This window comes from Platalea leucorodia (genome assembly GCF_965183815.1).
Source record: "Platalea leucorodia genome assembly, chromosome: 7".
Classification (NCBI taxonomy): domain Eukaryota; kingdom Metazoa; phylum Chordata; class Aves; order Pelecaniformes; family Threskiornithidae; genus Platalea; species Platalea leucorodia.
Window position 1 is genome coordinate 30,840,220 of NC_138829.1, and position 27,354 is coordinate 30,867,573.

A 27,354-nucleotide genomic window follows, 5' to 3' on the forward strand; every position below is an offset into this window, starting at 1 on the left:
AACTGTATTTAATCATTATAACCAGTTTCTTGATAAAGGCATTCAAAATAGTTCTGCAGATGAAATTCAACAGAGCAAAACCGCAGTACTTAATTAAAAGGAAAAAAAATGTAAAACGGAGTAAAAATAAAAGGACATTTGAAAGCAAATTTCATACCTCAACTAACCAAGAAATAATGAGAAAGAAAAGAAAGGGAAAACAAACAACCTTATATCTGTATACTGATTGTTCACGCAGTCTCAACATGAACTGGGTGTCAGTGACGTTCTTTTTAACAGGATGAAAATAGTAAATACCAAAGTTCAGAAAGTATCACAGTCTTTTGCTAAAAACCAGTCAGAAATCCCAGTTTTTCCACTGAAATTTATGATTATACTATGCCAAAACAACCACAGGATTACTTATAGACATACACACCAACAATTACAATATGTAAAGCAGAAGTGAATAAATAATATGTGTAGCAATAAAACTCAATTAAAAAACCTAATAAGTTATCAATAAAATATGAAAGGGCAGAACACTATCCCAGCTTTAATTTTTGTAAAATATATTAGACAACAGAAAGGAAATGAATATTTTTGTCAATTCTACAGGGGTGGGATAATATGCTACTGAAAAAGCTGAACACTGATATGAGATCTCAGGGGGGAGGGCGCAGGCAAAGAGGTTCAGAGATTGAAATGAAGCAAAAAATCAACGGTTCTGGACTATATAATTTACATGTTTACAAAATCACCTAAGCTTGAAATTCAACCCGTAATTTGTGTCTAGCTTTCCCATGTAAATTCTGGGTACATATTACTTAAATATTCTAAACGTAAATGTATACCAACTTCTTATGTTGTATCATTTCAATAAAAAAAACCAACTACATCCAAAATTATGAATAATTATTTGGACTACAGGGAAAATCTTGGTCCCACAGAGGTCAACAGCAAAACTCCCCAGTATGGTTAAATTCCCAGTATGGTATAGTTAAGATGTATGTTTAAGATACCCATATTTGATTATGTAAATGAAAAAGCCTAAATGTCAACTCACACATCTAATTGTAAATGGAAACTCATTCCCTGAAGGCATATTCTTCCACTTCCACACACCAACACAAAAATAAAGATCGCAGAAATATAAGCGAATGAAAAAACAAACCAGAAGACCACGCAGTTTGAAGACCAAATTTTTCTTTACTTCAAATGTATAACTTTATATTTGAATTCCAAGTTGCTGCACTGTAATAGGAATATACAATCATAAATTTAGTTTATCTTGATCATTTGCATCCCCTGACAAACTGACCTCAGGCACAACTTCTGGTTTTCAGTGAAGACCTTGGTTACCTAGTCTTCTGTCTGGGTCCATCATAATGCAAAACAGTCAAGAAATAAGCCTCAGGGTCATGTAATCCATTCTCCACAAAACTGTGAATTGCCTCATGATTGAACATTATCCAATAATAAATGAATTTGCTCATGATCCATCACAAGAACTCTTCAGACTGTATGTGGAATTTTTTTAGTTTTCTTTTAAGATGAACACACGAAAGTATTGCAGTTATGTAACTGAATTTGCTCCTTAAAATTTTGCAGAACTTAAGGTCAGCTTGGTAGTTAACCAAGTAAAAAATTGAACCAAAACTGACAGAAATTAGAGTATGGCAAATGTGATTTTTTAAGGAGGACTTATACCTTGGCACCACTCTCATAAGTCTGCTTGGCTGAAGCATCTTTTTTTCATTCTTGACCTGAAAACAGGACACATGTAAAAAATGTACTTCATTCCTTCTTGCTTGATGATGTTACAATCCAGCAGTTAAATATTGTCTATAATCTTTTGTATACTTCAATCCATTTGGACATGGCCGAACAATTATTTGAAAAACAGTAAATATCACAATCATAATTTAACCTCTGGTAAATGAATTCCTAAAACAGTTCTTAGAACTAAAATATGGCATCCACATAACTAGGTAGCAGGACTCTTCTGCATTGGTCGCACCAAAAGATTGCTTTTTTGGTAAGTTTCAGTGATAAACACTTCAAGCAGGAGGTACTGGCAGTCGTCTTACTATTTCCATAGCTATCTTTAGATAGGCTTTAGCCTGCAAAAACAGAAACATATATTTAGCACCTTTCATCTTCTATAAAAAGGAATATTTTACATCTCGTTAGGGATATGTTCTTTCACACACCTTCAAAGAAAAAGAAAAATGTTACAATAAATGGGTTTGATTTAGCCAGTTTTGTGTTCAGGAAAAATGATAAATCAATACATAAAGTAAGTACAAGCATTATTTAAAATATTGGGGGGGGTGTAAAAGTTAACTTTGGTATTATTCTGAGAACAGAACTTGACTGAACAATCTGTCTTAAACAGCAAGCAGAATCAATATTTTTCTGGAGAAGTGTTGAGAAGGAAGGAAACACTTTAGTCCCACAGATACTATTGGTTATAAACTTCCCTCACCTTGGAGACTGAGATGCACCATGCACAGGACTGAGATAGAGAATCAGAGAAACAACAACATTCCCCTCAAAAAAATTTTTTTGAGATAATTAATTCATTAAGGATTAGACTACACTACAGAATTTCCTATACAGACATTAAAAATTAAAGTATTTTCAAAAAAAGACATTTTTCCAAAAGACTGAACTAATTCCATGACACTGGAACCCATACAGCAAAATCTCCCTCTCACATCAGCTTGTGGCATCTGGTCAGATACCGTCAGCTGGAGGGCAGAAGAGCACAGAACTGTAAAACTATCAGGAGCGACCCAAATAAGCATACTTCTTTTAACATCTCTACAAACGTGACACAGCTAGGACCATGATCAGTCTAACATCAAGTATTCATAAATCTAATGTCAAGAGACACGTATAAAAACAATGCCTAAGGTCCAACACAGAACAAACCACAAAATGAAACCAAATAATTCCTGTACCAAGCTCAACAACTTGTAGTCGAAATGGAACACACCTTTTAGAAAGGTCTCCAATCTTGATATAAAGATTTTCAATTAAAAGAGTATCTTTGTGTGTGTATATCTCTCGTACATTGTTCCAGAGGTTGATTACTTCCATTGTTAAAAATGTACACCTTATCTATAATTTGAATTTGTCATGCTTCAATTTCCAGCTAGTGCATCATGTTCTGTGCTTGTCTAGTACAATAGAAAACTCCGCTGCTATTCAGCTTGCTTCTACTCTATTAGATTGTAACCAAGCTACTTCTTCATCTTCTCAAATAAGTCTACATATGGAGCCCATATTGACAACCTTCCCTGTTTACTCGAAGAAATCACCACAATATTCCCCACTGCACTGATCCTCCTGCCTCCTGCAGCACTCTTAGATGGCTCTGACCTCGAGTTAGACCCTGTATCCCTGATGAGCCTTTAAAGTAGCAAACAAGCTGACAAATGCCTGAGGCCAGAGCTTGAGGGGCAGAAAGACAAGGTCAGTCTCTCAGTTGGTCCACTAGCACCAAATGTCACTGGTCTGAACCAGGTGGCAGCCTTTTGCAGGGCCAGGCATCCCTAACATGTCTCCTCTCTTCTCGGGTTTGCTCCTGGCTTGTAGGGTTTTCTTTTCTGTCACTCCCAGCCTCGGTGCCTCATAGTCTCAGTGTTCACATCACCTTAAAACTAAAGTCACGTAATTTTCTGAGTTTGTAAGGAATGCAGACACCAAACTAGAATTGTTTTCTCCCATATGCGTGACTTTGTGGCAAGAACTACAGAACTTAAGTCACAAGCATGAAATTCGAACTTCTCCTATATGTGTAATTGCAGTGCAGTTGCGTAGCACAGCTGTGCCCACGTGCAACACCCACCATACTTAGCTCTTAATTCTCTGGGTAGTCTAGCCCCAGCTAGCCACCTGCCTAGATGAGATAATGGACCAACTTGAAATAAGGTCCACTTGAAATAAGGTCAACTGCCTTTGCAGTTAAGTATTTGACTAATCAGTGTTGGAGCACTCCAGGTGGGAATTTTGGACTATCTTGAAGAGTCCCACATGCAGTCCCACTTTGCACAGATCAATTAATGTTTTAATGAGTCAATTAACAACCTGAATGGAAAATCTGGCTCCTTCTAGAGACAGCCCAGGCTGTTCCTGCTCCAGAGTTGACCAAATTGTACACGGAATTATAAATACACCATATAATTGTTCCTGCAGGTGCAGAAATAGTAACATAGGACAGTGGTTTTGTACGTACTTAAGATAGGAGATGCTCTGTACATAAATCAAGATAATCAGCAGCAACGGATCATGCATACGCTGTAGTAGTTATATAGGACCATGGATTGTTAAAACTGAGCTAAACAGCAGTTCAGGGAATCTCATTTGATCCAGCCAAAGACACCATTGGCAAGGGTCCTTGGAACACAGACTTCCACAACCATCCACACAGCAACCAGATATCCTGCTTGGGAGACTTGATTGCTTGTGCAAGCATTACCCTATGTCAAGATGCCAATAAACTAGATTTTTTTTCCCCAAAAAAAACCACTGTTAACGAGTATCTTGGCAACAATTTCACACTGTACACTGACCCTCATTTGCCAAGTAGCTGATCGGTTGCTTCGTAATAGGTGTTTCCTGGTGCAACTCTTTGTAGCCAGCATGCTGGTATTACCTAGCCCCAGTATTATCAGCAGTCTTACCTGCTAAGCATCCTTTTTTTGTTTTCCTAGACCACTACTTTATATGTTGAACAGAACTTGCAGAACTCTACCAGTAACCTGTCTTTGACAAAATCAACTGTTTCAAGCCTTAGTTTGCTATCTTTGAACAAATCATTCAGCTATGAGCGAGGACCGGTCTATCAGCAGTAACATAGATCAACATATGTGAAAGGTCTAAATGGAAACTCAGTGACTGTCATTACATAAAGTGCCTTTTATTACATAAGAACAACCTTATATGTATTGTTTTCTCCTACTCATGATCTTTTCAATGTAGCATCTGTAGACAAAGAGCACCGCTCAGTTTAGCTGTTTACTCTATCATTAGTAAGCAAAAGAACACATGTTGCAACTGAAAATGGAAAGAGTTTTTTCTTTCCTTTTTGGGTGGAAAGCCAGAGGAGAAAAAGTAAAGGATGAGGTCTTATTCATCACTCACAACAATTTTCATTTTAATAGGATAAAAGTGAACTTTACAGATCAGTTTTTCCCTTTATACTTTGGAAGCTCTAAAGGAATGGTTTATAGACTGTCTTTCTGAAAGCATTTTTTTGCAGATGGACAGCTTTATATTTAACAGCAACATATCAGTTAGCTGGCAGCCAAACATTCTCCCTGCTTCAAAAGGATGAAGGAGAAGTGCACAGGAAGACAGAATGCCCTAAAACCAGACCAGACTCATTCATTATGAACATTGCCTAGATGGAGTCTGAGAGCAGCACTGGGGAGAGCAGAGGTAGAGGTGGAAGGTGACATTCAGAAAGAGCTGGGTAGCAGCCACGTGAGAGACTGTTCATCTCTCAAACATTGGTACAAACACTGCCAGAAAAGAGTGCAGCATTCTTTAAATCACAAACCTCCTTAGGACTGAGAGGGCACGGTAGATGATGAAGTGACTAATGACAGCATAGATCCCAGAGTAGGAAATGAAGAACTTGTAATAAAGTTCACCGGGAAAAGGACTGAAAAGTCCTACTTAGCCTAAATAATCAGAACATCCTGATTCATTACTCTGTCATGGGATTATAGGCACGGGGTAGATTTAAACTGCAAGTCTTTTTATTAGCTCATCTAATTAAGCACTACGGTAATCCTAGAGAAATGTGAGCCTTTCAGTTATGGCATTTCATTCTCCCTGAAAATCTTACCCACAAGGGAAGTATGCATCACTGCTAAGATTGAAAAAAAAAACCTGACTGTACAGATCACAGCTGACTCTGCCCTGTTCTCATGGATTGGATTGGCTTGACATGCTAGTTTGCCTTTCACTGAAGTGCTGATCTTAGCCTGCAAACAGCTCACTACAGTGGCTTCCAGTGTCTAGTGCAATGGCCTCACAAATACAGAATACAATTTACCCATCAACAAAGTCAAAACAGGTAGGAGCTGATATCACCTTCACCTTCACCCAAAACACTGCATGCAAACAACTTCAGACCAGCAACTCAGAAAAAGCATACTGATCCAATCGCTTGCAAGCCAACTACATCAGAATGTAAATCCTGGTACTGACATGGTTTCTAACTTCTATTTGTGATTAAAAGACTCCAAGACTATTAAAATGCTTTATCCAGCCCAGCAATCCAAAGGAGGATCTATGCAAGTCCAACTGTCTGGAATATTGAATGCTGTGGATGCTACTATACCTGTAAAGAAGGATAAGGTATTTAAATCTGCTCAGCTGAGCTGCTAGGGGCTTGTACTTTATTCATTGCTAAAGGAAACTATCAACCATGAGCAATGAGCAACTAATCAAATAGTGACTATCACAAGGACAAATACTAGACTTAGCTACCATCTGCATGAAAATAATGATAGGTGATAGCTTTTGTTCTTATTAGCACACTCTTTCGCTCAACCACAGTCCATTTTTCAGTTCAATCAGATTTTTAAATAGCTTTAATTTCCATGGGAATTGCTTGCTACTTTGACACAACTCCAACCTTCAGTGCATGCCTGGAGCTGCCCTCTGATGTCTGTATTTTACTGTGGTCAGCTCAGAAGGCACTAAAAGCATGATAATAAACACAGCTTTAAATGAGCTTCCACCTCAGATAAAAGCTGCATGTCACCCAGAGAAATTCTTCATTGCTTCAAGAAGCCCAGAGCCTTTCCCACTCCGTCCTCCTCTGGGCAGTTCTACCATAAGATTATTCTTTGCATATATTGGCAACTCCTGCCAAGCTGCAATGACGTCTCAGCCCAGAAAGGGGACTTAATGAGATGATAAAAGTCAATCTATAAATTACAACATGAAATGGAGGAGATGGGTAAGTAAACTGGATGCTTCCTCAATCTAACACCTCAAAAAAAAATCCTTAGTGCTCATGGGAAATTTCCTGTTAATCCTATATATCAGCAGTTGCAAAAGCCAAGCTGTCTTCTGAGGGAGCCTCAGCTGGGAAACACTACTAGCCCCAAGGTGCCATTATGTGTGTACATCACTCAGGTGCCATTATGTACATCAAAAAAGACATCCTGCCCAGAAAACATGGTTAAGTAGAACAGTGCAATTCAAATGCAATATACTAACATCCTTCAAACAGACTGTCCTACCACTCAGCATTTTCTTCAGCAGAGTGAAGCATAGATGAGGGTCTGATGATGCATTGTACTATCTACACCCTGAGTAAAGGATTCGAACCTACACATACCAAATGTTACTGTGATCATTCAAAGGAAGCCCTGATGATAAAGCATATTATAAATCATATCATGCAGCCTTCTTCAGGGCTTGCTTTTCTTTTAAAGATATCACACCCTGGAGAGACCACTCTTTAAATGGAATTATTGATGACAGCTAAACAACAGCAAACATTATTAGCAACCACTACTTCAATTTTTCTCCAACTATTTCTTGCAAGCTTTAAAAGGTTGTACATTTTTACCCGACTCACACATCACCCTTTCATGGAGTTCTACAAAAAACCTCCTTCTGAATGCAAATTCCACCTGTCTCTTTGGATGATACCACGGTAAGGTCTGTAACATTTCTAATTTAATTGAAAGGGGATTTTTAACCAGACTTACTTTCCTCTGTTACGTCAGACTGCTGATGCCTTGTGCCCCTGCTTTCCACCTGACTGGGCTTTTTCTCTCCCCTTATAGATCTGTGTGCAATTTACTGGCCTCAAAATCCTTCACCAATATATATGAGTATATAAAATCTGCAAAAGGGCTGAACACATTTTACATTGTTAAATGTGAACTAGACAGTAACAGAACCTCCCCCAAGAAGTATGTGGGGTTTGTATCATACACTGGTCTTTATCACAAGCTGGACAGGATGACATTAAGCATGTTTTCCAGCCACAGGTCCTGGTTTCCTTGCTCCAGGACAAGTTTGGCTCTTCTCCTACCCAAGTAATAAATTCCTCACCACACTGCATGTAAGTTTGTGCATACCTGCAAAAGGCTGTGCGATCTGGGGATCCAACACTCTAAGCTATATATGATTCACCGGGTTTGCCCGTTTTCATCTTCCTCTGCTTTCCCAATATACTCCACTTGATTTTACAGAACAAGAGAGTGATCTCAAAGTATGTTTCCTTAATAGATTCCAAATGTTTTCCGTAACAATACGTGGCAAGAAAACACTGAGGAAATAGCTGACCATTACGTGTTTCCTGGAATTTGGGTTTTTTCCAAAAGCAGTCATCCTCTTTACACTTTCTGCCATGAGGACTCACTATCTCTTTAATAATAGAGAAGGGGAAGAAAGTGAAATCTAAACTTCATTCATTCATGACTTCTCTGCTGTCTTGAATACATTATCCTTGCTGAACCTTAGAGGTGTATCATCTCTCCTCCACAATTCTTTTTTTTTTTTAAATCACCTATTCCCAAGACAAGAAGATGAGAGACAACATCTACTGCTTGCCTCAGCCTCCAGCAAGTCTCCTCCTGGAAATGTCTATCCCAACAAGACTCCCTAGCTTTTAGAAGGTGAATGGACACACTGGTATAGCATTTATAGCAAATACATTTATTTTGTACTTGCTTGAACTGCTTCTTTGATCTCGAGACAGATGGGAGTTGGGTGCTCGATGATCACAGCTAGCCTGTCTGTTCTAGCAAGGTATTAACAAATGCACTGTGTCATCAAGGCTGTGATATATCCAAAAGCTTCTAGCAGGAAGTCCTCACAAGATAACCCCCAACTGTCCCATACCTCTCTGGGTTTTGTGCTCACAGATGGAAGAGCTCTTAGGAACCTCTACTTACCTTTTCCCCCAGTGTTGATGGAGAGTTCACTGGGCATTTAAACAACTCACTTGGTGAAAGAATGACTCCACTGCAATTAATCATGTTCTACGTCTCTTGCTGTACTTCTAGCCTGCTTATCTGCAGGTTTTGGGATGCCTCTTTCAAACACCTGTTTTGCTGCTGGTTCCTTCCCATGATCCCTAGGAGGTTCCTCTACATCTGAGCACGATCAATTCCACCTGGTTTCAGTGATTCCTCATTTGTTTTCCCTATTCTATGTTTTTCCCTACTGTTTTCCCTATTCCACCATTTTAGCAGTGTTCCTGATTTTCCTTTACTAGCCTTTGCTGTCTAGAGACTCTCATATGTTTGGGTGAGCAAAAAAAAAGAAGCCCTAGTCAGCCAATCTACCTCCACAGCTTGATCGAGGAGGAAAACGCTCCCAAGACTCTCAATTATCTCCAGAAGGGTCTGGTAAGTCCTCACTGTTGATTAAACTAAGAAATGATTAGCTTCTTGCAGAGGATCTTAGATCACTCCCAACTGCTGCGGTCTGTCTGCTCTCTTTCTGTTAGACTAGCTCCTGTCACTTAGGCTAACATGCGAGTACAGCAATACCCCATTTGTACAGCACATAACAAAGTTTTGTCCATGTAGAGTATTAAAAAAAGCCACAATTTAAACAACTAAGCTGACAGAAACACTAACGTAGACAATATTATATCAACAGCAAAATCATTTTACCAGCACTCTGGTCCTTGGGGACTGTCTCAAGCGTCACCAGAAGAGAACTCCAGCCATTAAACCTTCACATCCTTTAACTATATAGTCAGCCCTTTCCATAAGTAGACAATTCTTATGTATTCTGTGCCTTCCCCAAGGAAGAACTTTCAAAGTTCACACATGCACAACTCTACAAGTAATTTTCTTTTTTCTGGAAGGGTTGTTTTGGTTCTTAGTAATTTCCTTGCCAGTTGTGAAAAGGAAGCTTCCCTCTTCCACCAACTACATCTAAGTTTTAAAATAACAAATTTAGACAAGTTTGCTTACACATTTAAAATTCTAGTGTAGAGTGAGAGCTATACTTTTATATATCAGCAAGGCAAGTTGCATCCCGTGGCAGGTGTGTAAGCAAAAAAAGTATTAGCTAACATATTTTAGAAACACCGTTTACTCTAGTCTTGACAGAGCTTGGAAGGTGTGACAGCATGCTGGGTTTCTGAGAAGTCAATCACCATCCTGATTCCCCACTGTTTGAAACGGCTAGATATTATTTCAGTTCTGTGATTCTGTATTTGATTTGTAAGTGTGTTCTAACAAAAACAGCATAGAATTTTGTATAAAAAAAAACCCTGTAAATTTAAGGGACAAGAGCAGAGATAATTTCGGCAGCTCTGTGCACATTGTTCTCTATCTGAAAAATTGTGATTGTTCATGCATGAATAGTCACAATTTTAGTTTATTTGAGAAACATGGTGATGGGTGTCATGTATTAAAGATTAGAATCTGACCTTATATGACCTCTCCCACCATCAGTTATGTGCTAAGATTTTAATTTTTCTTTTACAATATAAGAGAACAATAATAATTTTCTATCTTTAAAATGAGAAGCAAATCACGGATAAAGGGAAATTCTTTTTCATTCTGTAGAGATTAGTGACATCTAAAAAACCCTCATTCTCTGACGAGAATGATTATCTCACAGACACAATAGCAGAGAAGAATATTAAAAGTTTTCCCCAGAGTCACACATATTTGTCAATCTTTATTCCTCTTCATATTTAACTTAATTGCCACAAATGGTGCTCATAACCCCTCCTTTCGTTACCAAGAACATAGTCCAAGGAGGAACAGATGGCAACACAACAGACTTTCTTGCCTTTTTTAATTTTCAGAATGCTATCTTACATGTCTAAATTTTTAGATTGATAATCCTGCAGGCTACAGACTCTTGGTTATTATAGATTTCAGATACTGTGAGCTTTGAGCCTTCCATCTTGGTTTGCTCAGCTGGTTTGCTGCAACTTTGACCTAAGCCATGCATCTATTCAAACCTTCACACTGCTGATCAAACTTCCCAGATCAAAAGTGCCATATTGATTATAATGATTCCTTTTCACAAGGATCTAAACTCAAGATCACTACATTATTCCAAGGATCAGCATAGACCTTGCCCAAGCCTAGCAAAAATATTGCATTCAATTAGAAATTAACATGCCATAGTGCTGCTGCTTCTCTTTCAAAACAAAATGATGTATGACCATTTTAAGACTGTCGCTGTTCCTCTGGAATCCCAATCGGTATGTTAATAACACTGGATTATCCTTTTTTTTTTTTTCTTTCTTTATCTTTTAAAGGAGTGGGAAGGGGAAAAAAATGTCAGCATGTGCCTAGCAATCATGATATTAGAAAGGTTATCTTATTTGTACATTCTACCTTATCTCTAATTGATTCTACCATTTATTATCAGAATTAATCACTTTTTTCTTTATGGTAACACCTAAGCAGCAGTCAAGACTGAGGCTGTATCATGCCATAGACTGTGCAAACACAATGTGGCAGACAATACCCTGCCCTACAGAGCCTGGCAGACAAACTCCAGCAGAGGCACAAGAGAAAATACTAGCCAGAAAAATCTTATTCTGTCACCGTTAATTAAGTTTTAATTGTGCAACTGCTTTTCTTTATAGGCTTGCATATTTGACTCCCAGTGCCTCAACAACTCACATTTTCCTTTGGCAATAAAATGTCATGGTAAAGGCACAGAAAAATCCATTTCCTCTTGTAAATTGCTCCACTTCCTGCTGAAAACAACCCAGGTACCGACAATAAGCAGGTTTTGTTCCAAACATCTTTTGATAAGACCCTTTGACAGTTCCCAGGCTCAACTACCAAAGGCTCATCTGACAGTTTTAGAGGACCTACATGAGCTGCAAGGTCTCATGAGGCTTGACACTGACCTTCCTCTTCTTGGCATGTCAGAACCTGGATCGAATCTTTGCTATTCTAATGATTCAGACTAATTAAACAAAACCAAAACCACAGAAGCAGAACGGATGACCAGCATTCCAAAATGAAGGGCCTGAGTTACTTGATGATACTACCCTCTTTTACTTTATTTCCCTAAGTTACATTCAGATACACATTTCTTTTCAACCAGCAATAATGAGAAGCACTCTCCATTCACTTTTGGAAGAGGGATTTTTGTTGTTTTAAGTGCAGTGCACCAAACTTACGGCGTCACTTTGAGGCTGTGAGATCACAACAGGCTGTCCTGAATCACATGTCTCCCGTATATTAACATGCAGTGGAATGTCTCCTGTATCAAAAATATCAAGAGACACATATGTGAAGACCTAATATTTCTTAAATATTTCATTAAAATAGCCCTAAAGCAACTTGAAATCAAATTCAAGTTCAGTATATTCTTTGAATTACTTAATCTCAAAAAATTAGCATTTAAAATGAAAATTGGCTGCAGTACAGTTTCTGTACAATCATAATGATTAACGCCAAACATATTCTGGATTTTTCATTCTCTGAATAGGAAGCACTGTGCTTTGTAGTCATTTATTAGAGAAGGCAATTTGCTTTTTTGCCTTGAATACACAGAAAAACACAGGCTGAGATACAAATTATTTTGCATACATAAAAAAAAATTGCTTGAGTGTTAGGCAATGCTCATCATGCAACTTAGTGTTCAGCCTATCTCCTCATTGTATATTCTTTTCAGGGCTGTTTTAAGATTTTAATCACTGTTCAAAGACTTCTTTGAATACTTAATTTCCAAATAATAGATTTTGTTATTGTCCTTATTAGGCCTTGGATCCAATTAAAAGGTAGACAACTATTCAGTTCATTCTTCTTTCCAATAGAAATCTTCTTTATATTCTGCTTTTATAATGAGCAGGGAACTGTCAGTGAGGAAAGGAACGTTCTAAAGGAAAATCAATTAGCAGCCCTATTCCAATTTAAACATACTTTCTGAAATACAGTTTTTCAGCACTAAAGAAAACTTGAAGTTCCCATGTTTAGTTCATTGCTACACAGATAATTATGAAGTGAATTGAAGACCAGCTTTCTTTTAATGGAAGATACCGTTACATGTTATATCATGCATGGATGTAGACAGAACAGCCTATCTTCGTTCAATCTTGACTGGTCTCAGAAACTGTATCAGTTTAATTCATACACTTTAGCAACATTTCTTTCACCCAAACCAAGGCCAGTGTAAATTACTGAAGTTCAACGTAGTCAGAAAAAGAAACGTTAAAAAAACTGTATGAAAATTGACACAGCTTAAGAGATTAAAAAAAAGAACCAAAACCAAGCAGGAATGCAAACAAAAAACCAAACAAATAGCAAACACAAAAGCTGTGGCTCCATGATTAGTGAGCTGAATCTTTGAAGAACTTCAATTTGTTATTTATGATGATTACAGTCCATTTCCTTCAAATTTAATTGTTTCTTATTTGTTTCAGTCACAAATAAATTTCTTGAGGCATAAAAGTCTGTTCATTTATTAATAAAAAAAATATTTAGGGGGTCTTTTAAAAGTTTTTTTAACCTTAAACTTTCTTAATAGAATAACAATAACTTCGTAAATCTCCCAGAACCAGAAGTTAGTTCCTACCATTACTTTATGCAGAGACTAATCTTTACTTTTTTTCCAAAGATGTTTTGTTAATGAAAAAAATACTTCTTCTCTATCAGCTTAACAATGATCTCAGAGAATTACAAAAAGAACTGCCCTACTACAAAATGGCAGACTCTCTCTTTTCTTCCTCATACTTACAAAGATGTGCTGATACTACAGGAGCATAACAAGACTTGTATAAGCAAAAGTGCAAGTCAGAAGACAAAGCAAAATGCAATCTTGATTTAAAAAAAATCAAAACCTTTTAAATTAAGCAGAAACATAAAGACAGCAAGCGCATCTGCACAGCTGTTTGGGTGATAAGGGTTTGAGGAAGATGAAGTTTTTGCACTATTCTTCACTAAAGAATGTGATGGGAACTTGCCATCGTACATTTTTCTGATACTAACAATTATCACTGACTGCAAAGAAAGGGTAAGTGCTGAGAATAATTTGAATTTATTGTGGGAAGTAAAAACAAAAAGAATTTTAAAAATCTGAGAGTCATTGTTGCTGGTTCTAGTAGCAGATACAGTTTAAAAAGCTAGGAAGTGCAAAGGTCAGAATGGAGCGTATAGAAATTATTATCTTAGTATTATGTATATCAATGGTATAGCTTTCTGGTCACAGTTATGGTCATCAAGCTTCAAAAAAAAGAAAGCAAAATAGGGGAATTTCAGTGACTGGGAGAGAAACAACCAGCGGCACAAAGTCCTCACAAACTTTGGCATACTTTCCTTTAGGGAACAATAAACAGATGAGACAGTCAAAAGTATCTGAAATAATGAACTACACTCAAAGGTGTACTGGCAACTGCTAATTGTCTTCTGTCATAAACAAAAATATTCAGTAATATTAAAGGCAGCCTATTCTGATCAAATAAAAGGAAAATACTTTTCTATCCCGTACATTGTTAGCTTGCAGAATTTGTCAGATGTTATCATGGAAACTAAAACCTTGTCAGGCTTTACAAGAGGACTAGGTCCTTAGTTGAATAAACAGAACAGCCACAGGTGTTGCAAAATATAAGCAAAATAAATTTAGAAATACTAATTTCAAATATATACATTTTAGAGAGAGAGAGATAAAAAATAAGTTCTCAAGGCTTTTGGGCAGAATTCAGATAACATGGGGATAAAACTTCCATTTGGGATAGATTAATGTAAAATCTGTAAGCAGTAATTCTTATAATACATATGGTGGTATTATATAATGGTCATCCCTGGAAGGAGGGGTATACTAATCAGATCAAGTACTGTAATTCTAAATTTAACCCTTGGGGCATTATTCTTAATCTTAGTCTGGTCTTTCACTGACAGTTTGAAAGTAAACTTCACTCTGGTTTTCTTCATACATGTCACCCATCCCCTGCTAAACCTGTAAACCTCTCACATCACTCCTAATTAAATACAATCACAATCAGTTCTGCCCTCTTAGGAATAACAACCACCATCTATAGGATCAATGGCACGGCAGATCACTTGTGCCTGTGTATCTAAATGCATGTTTGATTCAACTGCCTGCAGAGGATTTGCATCCATCCACATAACCCAGGGCTGTAGAAGTCCCCCTGGGCTCTGATCACAGCTCATTATATATTCAGAAAACTAAAAGATAGCCCAAAAGCATCTCTTTAATTATGTGTTGCCTTGCTATCTTAAGTTTATGTCAGACCTTGATGTTTTTGTGTTGATCTTTCTAAGTGAGCTTCCTGGTTCTTTTTAATGAATTAGCTATGGAAAATCATTGAGATAATTATAGTAATACATGGAAACACATCATTAGCACATGCAATTATCCCATTTACCAACTTAATTACGCTGTGTTATATTCTGTAATTTTTTTTTTTAATGACAGCACAGGTTGAAATATGCCTTTTTAAAATAGCAATGTATATTTTAAAGATCAATGTATATTTTATCTTATAGGCATGCCAGATTGTTTAATCATGGCTAATTTTTGTTTTCAATAACGATAAATTTTCTTTTGAAACAACATTTTGCAATTCAGTGTATTCTTTTAATCTCAACACTTAAATACAATCATTACAGTCTGCTTGCTTCCATACAAGAGTCAAGATACCTTCATATGGGCATAAAACCAACTGCTTTAAGGGACTGCATTTCAAATTACCATATTTATTTCAATATGTAACTACTCATTTCATTTAAATGAAATAAATGAGAAAACTTCTACTGACATATTAGTGACAGAGTTTAGGTCTGTTTTACGAGACCAAAAAGAATTCTTGGTTATTTGTCAAAATTGTTGTATGATCAATAACATAATGAATTTCAGGTAATATAGCACAACGATACCAAAACAATTCATGTTCTGGATTGTTTATAAGTCAAAAGAGATTTAAGATGCAATTCAAGAATTTTCACATCCAGTCCACATCCCATTTACAACAATGATCCTGAGAAGGAACAGAGCATACAAAAATTGTGACATTGAACTACTTAAGTTATTAGTTCTATTATATCTGAACACTGTCTGAATATTGAGTAATCTAGGATTGTGCAGTTCCATACTTCAGTTAATGCTTCCCTCACACACACCATTGAATATTTCTTCAAAAATAAACCCATTTCTATGTCCTTACCTAAAATATCCAATCCAAGGGTTTCTGCTAGATCTCTTACACCGTCAGCTCCAAAAATGTGTGTCTCATGCTTGCATTTGGGACACTGGAAAACACTCATATTTTGAACCAGTCCTAAAACCTGTAAGTAAAAGAAAGGAATTTTCAAACCTGGGATTCAAGCATCGGTATTTCCATTATTCATCTCTGACAATAAAGAAGAGATTATCAACAAAGAATCAACAAGGAGTACTCATTTATAATGGGAAGTAGCAGTAATATCAGACTCATTAACATCATTATCAACTCTTATTAGTTGTCTCAGTTGCATTATCATTTGTGCATTATTTCAAGTTTTTCAGAGAGATTAATAAACTTATTTGTAACAAAAAGTACCTCTTGTACAGGCCTATCTTTTCAAGAACTCTCCCTGCCAGTATTTCATTTTCGAACTCTGAAAACTGGAAGAATGTTCATGTTGTGTTTTATAGCTTTGTAATTTGCAGTTTCAGGAAACACAAAATAAAAACATACCATTACAAGAAATGACACAATCAGACATGCTTTTAAGATATTTTTGTAAGTTATCCTGTAGGGAAATGTTTTCAAAAAGAACCAGATTTGCTCTTCTCCTGAAGAGCAGAAACACATTTTAAAGATCAAACAAAAGAAATAATTATGTGAAACCAAGTGGCAAAAACCACAGCACAAAAATCTAGTACACACATATTAGGTACCTTTCTGTTGATGCCAGCTGTTCAATATCATCCTTGTAAAATATGTCAAATGAAAATTTGCCAAATCATGCACACAAAAATCGTCTTTCCCAATGTACAAGAATGCTAATGATAGCATTGATCTCATTTTATTCACCTAATAAACAAAACTGTTCGTTGAGGCAGAGCAGAATTTCTCAGAAGTGAAGAAAACAGCATTCAAATAGTACAGGGTGAAAGCTTCCACCCATCTGCTAATCAAGAGAAGACCTGCTTTAAGAGGTTCCATGTTACAAAATTTCACTTTAAGATTTATATGTTACCTAGATATGTCACACACACTATAGCCAAGTTTTTAAAATATGAATATATATTTCCAAGTACAAAAAGCTGTTGTTTACTTTGTAGCATTTTGTACTTCTAAATTTCCCCGAGCATTCTAGTTCTGTGCTTGAACAAACTGGCCTAGTTATTAGAGGAGTAACATATCCACTATGCTAACGAAGCATATCTAAAAGGATATACCAGTGTTGAATGTAACCAACGAATATTAAGTTATTTAATTAACAGTGAATATACAACTTTTGGCACTAAAACTGAAAATAAAAAAGCATGTTATTTACAATATCTTAATAAAAATTTCCTTATATCTAAGCTAAAAATTATCAAAAGATGATCACCTGTTTTTCCTATACCACCATAATGTGTTTCACACTATTTTCTAAGAAGTCTTCCTTTACTTATGTAAAACTTTCAGAGGGTTTAAAGCAAGGAACATTTTAAGAAACAGTAACAACAACAACAACAAGATTACCTACTTTCAATTTAACACCACAAACTCCCCCATTTTCTACTTTCTCCCAGGGACTGCCAGAGGAGCAAGAGGAACAAGTTTCTATTTACTGGCACATTATTACGTGTAATTTTCTCCTCCAGTTCTTAAACTAAGAGAGACATGAAATATTACGTGTCCAAGGGTACAAGGTGCAGGGATGGCAAAAAGGGCTCTCTACAGCCACAGTCTTCTACTGATGACCTCTGAGCAGGCATTCATCCTGCTCTCCTTAAATTAAAGTCACAGAATTTTCACTGTGTCGCTAAACTGGAGAACACTGGAAGGAGTATTATTTGACAAAAGAAAAATAGTCTTTTAACTAGGATACAGGGAAGCCATTTTCTGCAGAACAGGAAAAAAAAGAGAACGTGACATTTATACTTTAATTAATTAATCTTCAGGTATCTTGGGGTTTGAACTTTCTGTTCTCCTCAAAGTAGTCATACAACATTTATGATTCAGCAAATTCACAATCAAAGAAAAAGTTATGTAGTCTACTAATGTTTTTTGAATAGTTAAGGACTATTACAGCTGTTTTGTTAATTCTTTGATAACATAATAACTAAGAAGTCCTTCTGCCACAGTTAATGCAAATGCTGAGATACAGCTGTATCCCCAATGCTGTATCAGTTTTAAAGGTCTTATTCACTATCCTTTTTTGTTTTCATTTCAACAAATCCTACTAAAAGCAAATGACATTTCAGCATTACACAGCCATTTTTATTTGTTCGATGTTGTTCCTATCTGTCAGCCAATGAGTAGTGCACATTTATTAATATATAAATTATTCTTCTGGAATATGAAGATTTTTTTTAATATTAAGTTGCCAATTATGAACACCCAGTTTAATATAGAATCTGTGCAAACATAGACAACTTTAGTGCTGAAGTGTATTTTTAACATGCATATTTCTGCAGATGTATTTACAGAAGGAAAAGAGTTCACAATGATCTTCAGAGCTTTTAAATCTACAGACAAAGTAATAGGTCTCACTAATGAAGTCAGTAATAACTCTCATTTCACTGTTCAAATAATAGATCTGGAAAAGCTTCAAAGCAGCTGTTACCATCTACACAAACTATCCCATAAGTATGTGTGAATCCTATTCTAGTCCTTAGTGAGCTCCTTTCCCTGTACATTTCTTGGCAAACTTGGCTCAGCAGTGACACGAGAACTAGTATGATGACATGCACCACAACACAGGAGCTAACCCATGGTAGCGGAGGAGAGGATAATTATAACGCATGGAACTGAATTTCATTTAGTCAAATCATTGTTTTAAATGGTGAAGAGACATCGATCAAGAAATAACAGGAAATGAGGAAACCTTTCATTATGAATTATCTGCACAGACACTGTTTCTGAATGTTTACGTATTTCTTATGCTCGATTAGCCCTTTAGTTACACAACAAATCATGGCGAAATCCAAATATACTACCTTCTAAGTTAAAGAAAATACAGTGAGAAAATGGAAGTCCTCTGTCTTTATACAAGGAGACAATTCCTGAGGAACCCACTTAAATCGTTCCCTGTACTTAAGGACGGATGGCGCTGAGGTCCGACTCCAGTCAGACGGGGACTCAAGTGATCAGGGTTACAGTTCTGCAGTCTGCCATCGGCTTCCTACATAACCATCAGTCAGACACTTGATGTTTTAGTGTTTCAAGTAAACGTGCACAATAATATTTCTGTCTTCCTACCTTTCATTTTATAACAAGCAATTTTTGGCTCTAGCTTCCGCTCCCAATATGAAGCCACAATCTCGGCTGGGTACTCCGGACGCTACAGAAATACCAGTAAGTACAGAGCCAAATAAAAAAAATTTAGTACATCTTAGAAGGAAATACATAGCTGAGTTTACATAAGCAGTTTTTTGAAACCTGTGAAATCCACAACATAACATTCCAATTCAAGGAAACTACCAGAAAAGTTGCAGATTTAACTAAAACCCTGTCTGTTTCTTTCAGGGATATGATTGATGAGATAAACCATACTGAACTGAACTCAATTTCAGCAGGTGAAAATAGGCAAGTTTTTCCTAAATACTCAAACTTACTCTTTCTTTTCGTCACCTGCCCAGAGCAAGCCTCTGGGATGCATGAAAATGATGGCCAAACTCACATAACGGGCGAGAATCTTAGAACTTGTTGTGATAGGAATCAGCAACGCTTTGCAAACTCCCTCCTTACCAGGTGGGCTCCTCTGCACAAGAGATGGCACTCCTCTTCTAATGACTATATCCTAAGACTGAAAATAAGACTTATGCATTGTAATCCTGGTTCTAACTCTGACTCTCATTGCCAAAGCTTTTCATCATCAGTCGTTCTACTCTAATTTCAATGCAGTAAAGGACAAACAAACAATGTTAGCAATTGTGACTTTACTCTGGTAATACTACATATGTCATTTGAGGCTTTGGTAACTAATGACTGTGGGGGTGAGGGGAAGGCATGTATGCCTATACATACAAAGGAGAGAGTCCATTAAATATAAGCAAGCATACTCAAAGACTCAGATGTCAGCAACCTATAGACTCTCTGCTTTTTTGAAAAGTAGATTTTTTGCAAGTGCTTTTTTAAAGATTAGATTAAATATTTTAAAGATTAGTTTTCTAAAGATCAGTCAAGTATATAATCAGGATACGCAATTTTAGCACAGTCCCACAGATTCCACCTCTTTGATGTAAACCTCAGGTTTGAAGATGTCCATCAAAAATTACGTAACTGAACTTTCTTTTCATTCTCAGATTTAGTTGACACTTAGAAATGTAATACATAGGCAGGAGCTGCTTTAACACTGAAGTAAATGACATGTCTGTACTTATGTACAGACAAGGTTAGAATAAAATGAAGCAGCATGAAATGAAAAAGGTAAGACCTGATGATTGGTCCAAGTACGTTCAAACTCAGCATCTGGCGCAACAGCTTCGCTGTGACTTTTCATTTGATTTAGAAAGATCTGAAAATTCTAATGAATCAAAATAGATCGTATTTCATACTTTATCTACCAGAGTCAAATTACTAGCAGCCAAGCCTATCACAGAATGCATGATTTTCTTAGAGGCCATTCTCTTCAAAGAATATTGAACAAAACAGACTTAGAAAGAAATCTAGCTAATTTCTCATTAAATCAAAAGGAAAATTCAGCAAAGTACTCACTTGAACACAACTGTATTTTGAAGAAAATAATTTTTGCATAATTTTAGCAAACCCAAACATAAAATCAAAACAAAACTTTCCATATGTTATTCTTCTGTTATACATATTTGTTTTTCTTCTAGTAGCAAACGATAAATGTTACTATTTTGGTGCAAATATGCTTAAGGAATAGTTAACAATAAGGAATTTATCAATGTATTTCTTTGTTAAGCTATTCTGTAAATTAAAACAAAAAGGGAAAGCAGTCACTTCAAGGTTTCCATTGCATTTTTTAAATTAACAAAGCACTAGCTATGAAAGAAATTTCCTTTATAATAAAGAGCAGAAGTGACCTTCACACAGGTAAGCAAGAAAACATCTTTTTTGAAGTATGGTAAATGGCTTTTTTTCTTTACTGTTTAAGATAAGGAAGCATTTCAGTTTATATTTTCTCATTAACTGCACATTTCAATTGAAAAACGAATCTCTTCATGAACATACTCTACAGTATAATGTTCAGTTACTTAGCAACTTGTAGCACACATAGAAAATATCGAGTCAAAGATGTTACCTTGTTTAATATTTTCTCCCAATCCATATTAATATTGTGGATATTTTTAAATTTTGCATTTCCCAAACAAGCAAGCTACCATGTAAGCTATAAACCTCATGAAAAACAAAGTGATATAGACAGCCTTCCACTTGGTGTGACAGTCACAGAGCCCTTCAAATGGCAATGTGACTATTAGGTATGGGCATATCTCCCCAAAAACTTAAATTTCCTTCTTATAAAGTGTACCAATATATGATTTTTCCACATTTCAAGAAATTTTAGATTTTAAGCTCAAACACAGACAGTGCTGAAGAGGACACATAATGAAGATATAGTAAGACAGTACAATTGGAAAGCATATGTTACTTCGTAAGATACTCTGTTTAGCAGTCTGATCCATTCCAGGTGATTAAACAAACTAATTTAAAAGAAATCAAGTACAATTATGACCTCAGCCTGAGAAAATTCTTTCTTTTCTGTTAAAGTAAGCGCCTGATACAGATATAAGATGGATTCTAATCCTTTTTTTTAAGAAGAATTTATGAAATTCAAGTGATGCCTGAATGGTTTGTTCACCTATTGCAGTATATGGAATTTTTTTTACATTTTGGAAAAACAATCTACTGGTATTTTTAATGTAGAGGCTTACAGGTACATGGACTTTTCTAAACATTTCAGCTCCTTTGCGTGCATCCAATAAAGCCACGTCTTGTGGAGTGGAGATGATCACAGCTCCTGGAAAAAGAACACATGAAATACCATGAAAATGTGTATTATTAATTATACTGTTAAATATTTTGACTATTTAGTACAGACTACTAAATTCAAAGTAACCACACATTTATATGCCTTTTTTTTTATTTAAGGAAGAAAATGATGCTAGTTTTTTTTATTATGCAATGACCAAAATCACTGAGCTATGATATGAAATGATAGAAATAATTTAGATATTTTCATCATAAGTTTTTCTACTTAGAAACCATTTATATTTTCTAAATAAGAAAATTGATCTAGCTGTCATATGACCATGGATAGAAGACAACATGGTCCACATGCTGACAGGTTGCAGAGGTGGTGCTCTGGGAATATCTACACAGTAACTGTCCCGTGCCATAATTACATTTGAAAGCTTTTGATTTAACAATAAGCCTTGTCCTAAAATCAAGAGGCAGCTGCCTGTCATCAGACTGTTGCTTTCTGAACGGGCTACACTTTCTGATACAAGCGCTGGCAGGCACAATCTTGAAACGTTACACTAGACCAACACCAGTGCGTTTGTATGAATGATACCACAAAATAAGAGGCCAACTCATGCACACTTGCACTAGGTTTGAAAAAAGTACAGTATTGCTCACTGTTCAGACATGGCTCCAGGTTACCCGATAATTAGTACTCCCAAGACTTATTTAACATATAAAACAGCTAGAGCTCTTTATCAAAGGTTAGATTCTAAAGTAAGCTTACAGGTTAATATCCTATACTACCCTATATTACTTCTTGATTAATACAGCCTGCAAAACCAATATAGACATTATAATATTCCACACCACTTCAAAGAGCATCTTTTTGCATATGCTTAGGGGTTTCAAGTATTATTTCTTTGAAACTTGCATCAAGAATCTGCTCATGCTCGTCCCTATTTTAGAAAAACGCACTGTAAAAGAGGACATTACTGGTCAATTGATTGGCTCTGGTTTCACAGTGACCATCCAGTCTCCGAAGTATCTGTTATAGAAACATCGCTGCAGAGCCGTGTTAAGCCAACCTCACACAAGAAGTTTATGCCAAACTTCACACTAATAGAAATTACAACAGACAATTTTAGATGCATGGGACAGAGTTTTCTACTGGGCCTGCAGTTGCCAGCCCTTGGTGTACACAGCAAAGGAAGAGGTGGGTGGATTTCCAGAGGCGCACAACACTGGCATCGCTGGCACGGGCCTGGAGCACCGGGAGCCCTGGCATCCCCAGAGCACTCCCGGCTCTGGCACTCCTGAGCTCTGGCTCACAACGGCCCTGCGCTGGCTGCTGGGTGGCATCTAGTCGGCGTGACAGCCAGCCGTTTCCAAACACCGCCTGACAGCACGTTTGAATGTTTTCAACCAGTGTTCTTAACCTCTAATTTGTGAAAGAAAAATACAATCTGGCACCTCGCTCCTGAAAAGCTGCCAATCTCTGCCTTACATAATATTAGACACAAGTCCAAAATCCGAACAGCATATGTAATGTACTAAGCAAATGCAATTTCCCTATTGTTCACTAAAACTCTGGCATCCAAATAATTTGCTATTTTTCCCAAGCCGACCTGCTTCCAATGGGATCACAAAGAATAAGGTGGAAGCCTTTCAGTTACATCCAAGTCACCTTAGCCTCTCGTTTCACTGAAGTCTAGGGTTACGCTTTACAGCTGACATTGAAATGTAGGGCTAATTCCACAAAATGAATGCACCCTTCCCTAAAAGCACAGTTCACAAGTAATTTAGATTCAATGTCCTTGAGTTTTCTTCATATTTGTAAACTAAAGATCTCTCAATACTTTGACAAAATGCTTATTACTGCTTTCTTTTCAGACAAAATTGGAAATTTGTGTCTTATATGTATACACTCATGTTAGTTGCTTCACACTTCTGTTCACACTCTTCTCTGAAGATGCTGGCTCAGCATTCTGTGGATCTTCTGGTAGAAGCTAACACACAGTCAACAAAACTGAAGTCTACAGTTTCTGGTTCATTATTAATTTTTAAGAATCCAATAATTGGCACAGCATGAAGGACAGAGGCTATGCACAATGAAAACACCCACTAGAACCACAAGCAGCTTATCCGAGAAACACTTTTGACTAACAAATTCTGTTGCTAGAGAACCTCACCCAAAGGGAAAAAGCTAAAACACCAAAAACACCCAATGGCACATTGCAGAGTTTAGGCTGCTGCAGACACCAACTCCTTGCATGAAAAAACTCTGGCTTCTGAAATACGCGAGTTAAAATTATGCTTGTGGACAACTTGCATGGCTTCTTCCACAGAATGAAAGCCAACATGCTCAAGAAGCTGCAACTTAGGGTGTAACAGATGTGTCTCTCCTGTTTTCCTTTTCACTCTGAGCTGGATTACAGACAAAATTTATTCCCAGCCAGCTTGTACTGAATTATACCAACGCCCTTTAAAATAAGTATCTTTTCTCTTCCTTTGGTACAACTGCTAGTCCAGCAAACCCAACCTGAAGTTTAAGAATTCAAATTATTAGCAGCATTATTTCCTTCACTACGAACCGAATATGGCAAATGAGACTTTTCACGGTGCTCCCCTCCCTGAATAAGTTTGCATATGCTTAATTCAGAAAGTGATTCAAATGATGAGCAAGAAAGAACACAGCCCACACTTCCATAGAATCACAGAATCATAGAACCGTTGAGGTTGCAAAAGAACTTTAAGATCATCGAGTCCAGCCGTTAACCTAGCACTGCCAAGTCCACCACTAAACCATGTCCCTAAGCACCACATCTACCCGTCTTTTAAATATCTCCAGGGATGGGGACTCAACCACTTCCCTGGGCAGCCTGTTCCAGTGCCTGGCTACCCTTTCAGTGAAGAAGTTTTTCTTTGCTATCTTGGCTCTACATGGTTAACAGGAACATCAAACAGTAAAGAGTTATTTTGATCAATAAAGTAACAAAATAGGACTGAATTCATGCACACAGCACATCTCTTGAAGCAATACGTGCAATGTTTACACAAGCCTCTGTCTGAATGAGGCAAACTAACGCTGACAAATTAAAGAGAAGTTGCAGAAACTATAATGCTATCACATTGCACATTAAAATATACTGCAAATTCTATGCTTGCAGTTGTGTGCAGAAGAATAATTTCTGTGCCTTAAGCATACTAGGGATATCTAAGTTGAGCACATTTAGGTTTAACTGACATATCTACTTATTCATGCATTCCATTTATTTTTGTAATTTCACCGTATTTCAGTTGACAAAAAGCTGATGCATGTTGCATTAGTAAAAACTATGCTAACTATATTTTTAATTCTTAGCATGCATAATATATAGAGACAGAACTAACAGTAGCCTGTAACACTGATGTCTGCCTTTCTTTTTTAACCCCAGGTACTTAATCCTCAGTAAAAGAAAGGGGTGCCTACCCAGCACACTGGTACTCACCCTTCTGGTGGACTGGTGTTCAGGAAAGTACAAGCACTGAAACAGCCTGTAATTTCTGTGTATAGAAAACATCACCTATATTCACTGCATCATTAAGGTTTGTATTAGATGCTCTGGGTTACAAAGCATAAGGTGGAATCTCTCCAAGCCATAGCTATAGTCAATTTGTACCCAAGTGAAAAACAGGCAGGTCTAAAAAGCAGCTGATAAGCAGCAGTTTAGAAGGTCTACCTTAGGATGAAAAGGATCTATTGAACATATTCTTTTTTCCCTCCAGTGTCAAAGGCAGACTTCAGAACCAGGCTACGTGCATCTCATCCAGACAGATGATTAAGGACCCCTCTACACACACGTATTAGATTGTGTCTTACATCACCCTGATTCTCATTAACTTAGCAGATAATGCCTCCCCAAAACCTGTGAAGTGTAACTGACCAGAAAGACTGACAAATAGAGTTCCAGAGGATAAAGACACAGAAAGATATACTGCATTTTTCTAATAATTGCATCTGCTGACTGCCAGGCATTAAATGCTCTTGCAAGGAACCACATTCAGACCTCAATGCAGCTGTGGATGGCCTGACCTGACCACACCACTCATGCACTTTTTGTAGGTTTTGCTACCTTTTCCACTGCATCAAACTTCTAGGCGAGACTTTCAAGTTATAAATAGTCTGGTGAATCTGAATCTTCTCTACTATGGATCTCTTTAGATTCCTTCTCACCTTCTGTTAAATTTCTTGTTGCTTCATAGGTAAAAGGTGCCTGCAATTACAGATAGAGTTTGCACCTGAAGATGCAGAACAAGGTCTTGCAAGAATGAAGATTTCTGTCTTTGCTAGAATTTCAGCTGGCGATGATTACAGATACATTGACATTTTAAAATGCCCATCTCCTTGCATAAACCTCGTAAAGAAGTTCCTTTAGCTTTTGTGTGTGACATCTTATTACAGCTAGCAACTTAAAACAATCACTAGTGTGATTTTCCCTTAAGGAATCCTTACTTGAGACTCATAATACAGCTCAGAACTGCCCCAAAGGCTGGATCCTGGCTGTGTCACACCTCCAGCCTGCTCGCTACCTTCTTCTTGGAGGAGCCTTTGAACAACTGCTCAGTGTATGTTTCCAACAGTCACACATCCTCTTCTGCCCACGAACTAGCGGGTAATTAGAGAGTGGGGCACTACCGCCTTGCCCACATGAAAAGAGAACATAAATCTTAGAGCAAGCTTCTTCCTCCTAGCAAGAGGAACTGTCAGTGAAGCCATTGAGCAGAGGAATATCACAAGCTGGATAAAGCTGTCACTCTGAAGTTATACTGCCCTCATCTAACTGATCAGTAAGTATTATAACATCCATTTCACACCGTATCACATGGAGAAAGACATGGAAAGACAACTCTTGCTGTGTTTAAAATGTTTGGTTTTGGTCGTGGCAAACTGAATACATGTGTCACACTAATGCAATTTACAATACAGTATTTGTTTAGCAAAGTGGGAACACTGAAAGCATTTGTAATAACATCTGTGAACAAGCATTATTTGCAAAGTATAGGCATAAAGTAAAAAGCTACTCCCTCACAGACACTCTGCCACTTTCCACTTTTCCTTAGCTATCTGGATTAGCATTTTTTTGCTCTACTCCATTCCACCTAATGCTTTCAAGAGCATTTGTCAATCATGTCCAGATTATAATGAGCATTGTACTAGGCAAAAGCAAAGTCCAAATAGTCTCTTTTGAGAAATGAATATTTTTTTTTTTGTTTTAATGAGAGGTCCTAATCCAAAAAGGAGCACTAGCTAAAAGAGCGATTCTACTCCACATAAA

At 37.0% G+C, this 27,354-nt stretch overlaps 1 protein-coding gene across 1 annotated transcript in view; it reads right to left on the reverse strand.

The window, feature by feature from the left end:
* Positions 1 to 1,201: 1,201 nt before the first annotated feature.
* The window catches only part of NUBPL (NUBP iron-sulfur cluster assembly factor, mitochondrial), a gene marked incomplete at its 5' end in the record, with an annotated part of 89,623 nt that continues 63,470 nt past the window's right edge, over positions 1,202 to 27,354 (reverse strand). The window contains 4 exon segments of the mRNA XM_082316619.1: positions 1,202 to 2,102; positions 12,134 to 12,216; positions 16,139 to 16,259; positions 22,009 to 22,094. Coding sequence (XP_082172745.1) covers positions 2,040 to 2,102; positions 12,134 to 12,216; positions 16,139 to 16,259; positions 22,009 to 22,094 — 353 coding nt within the window. The 3' untranslated portion in view covers positions 1,202 to 2,039.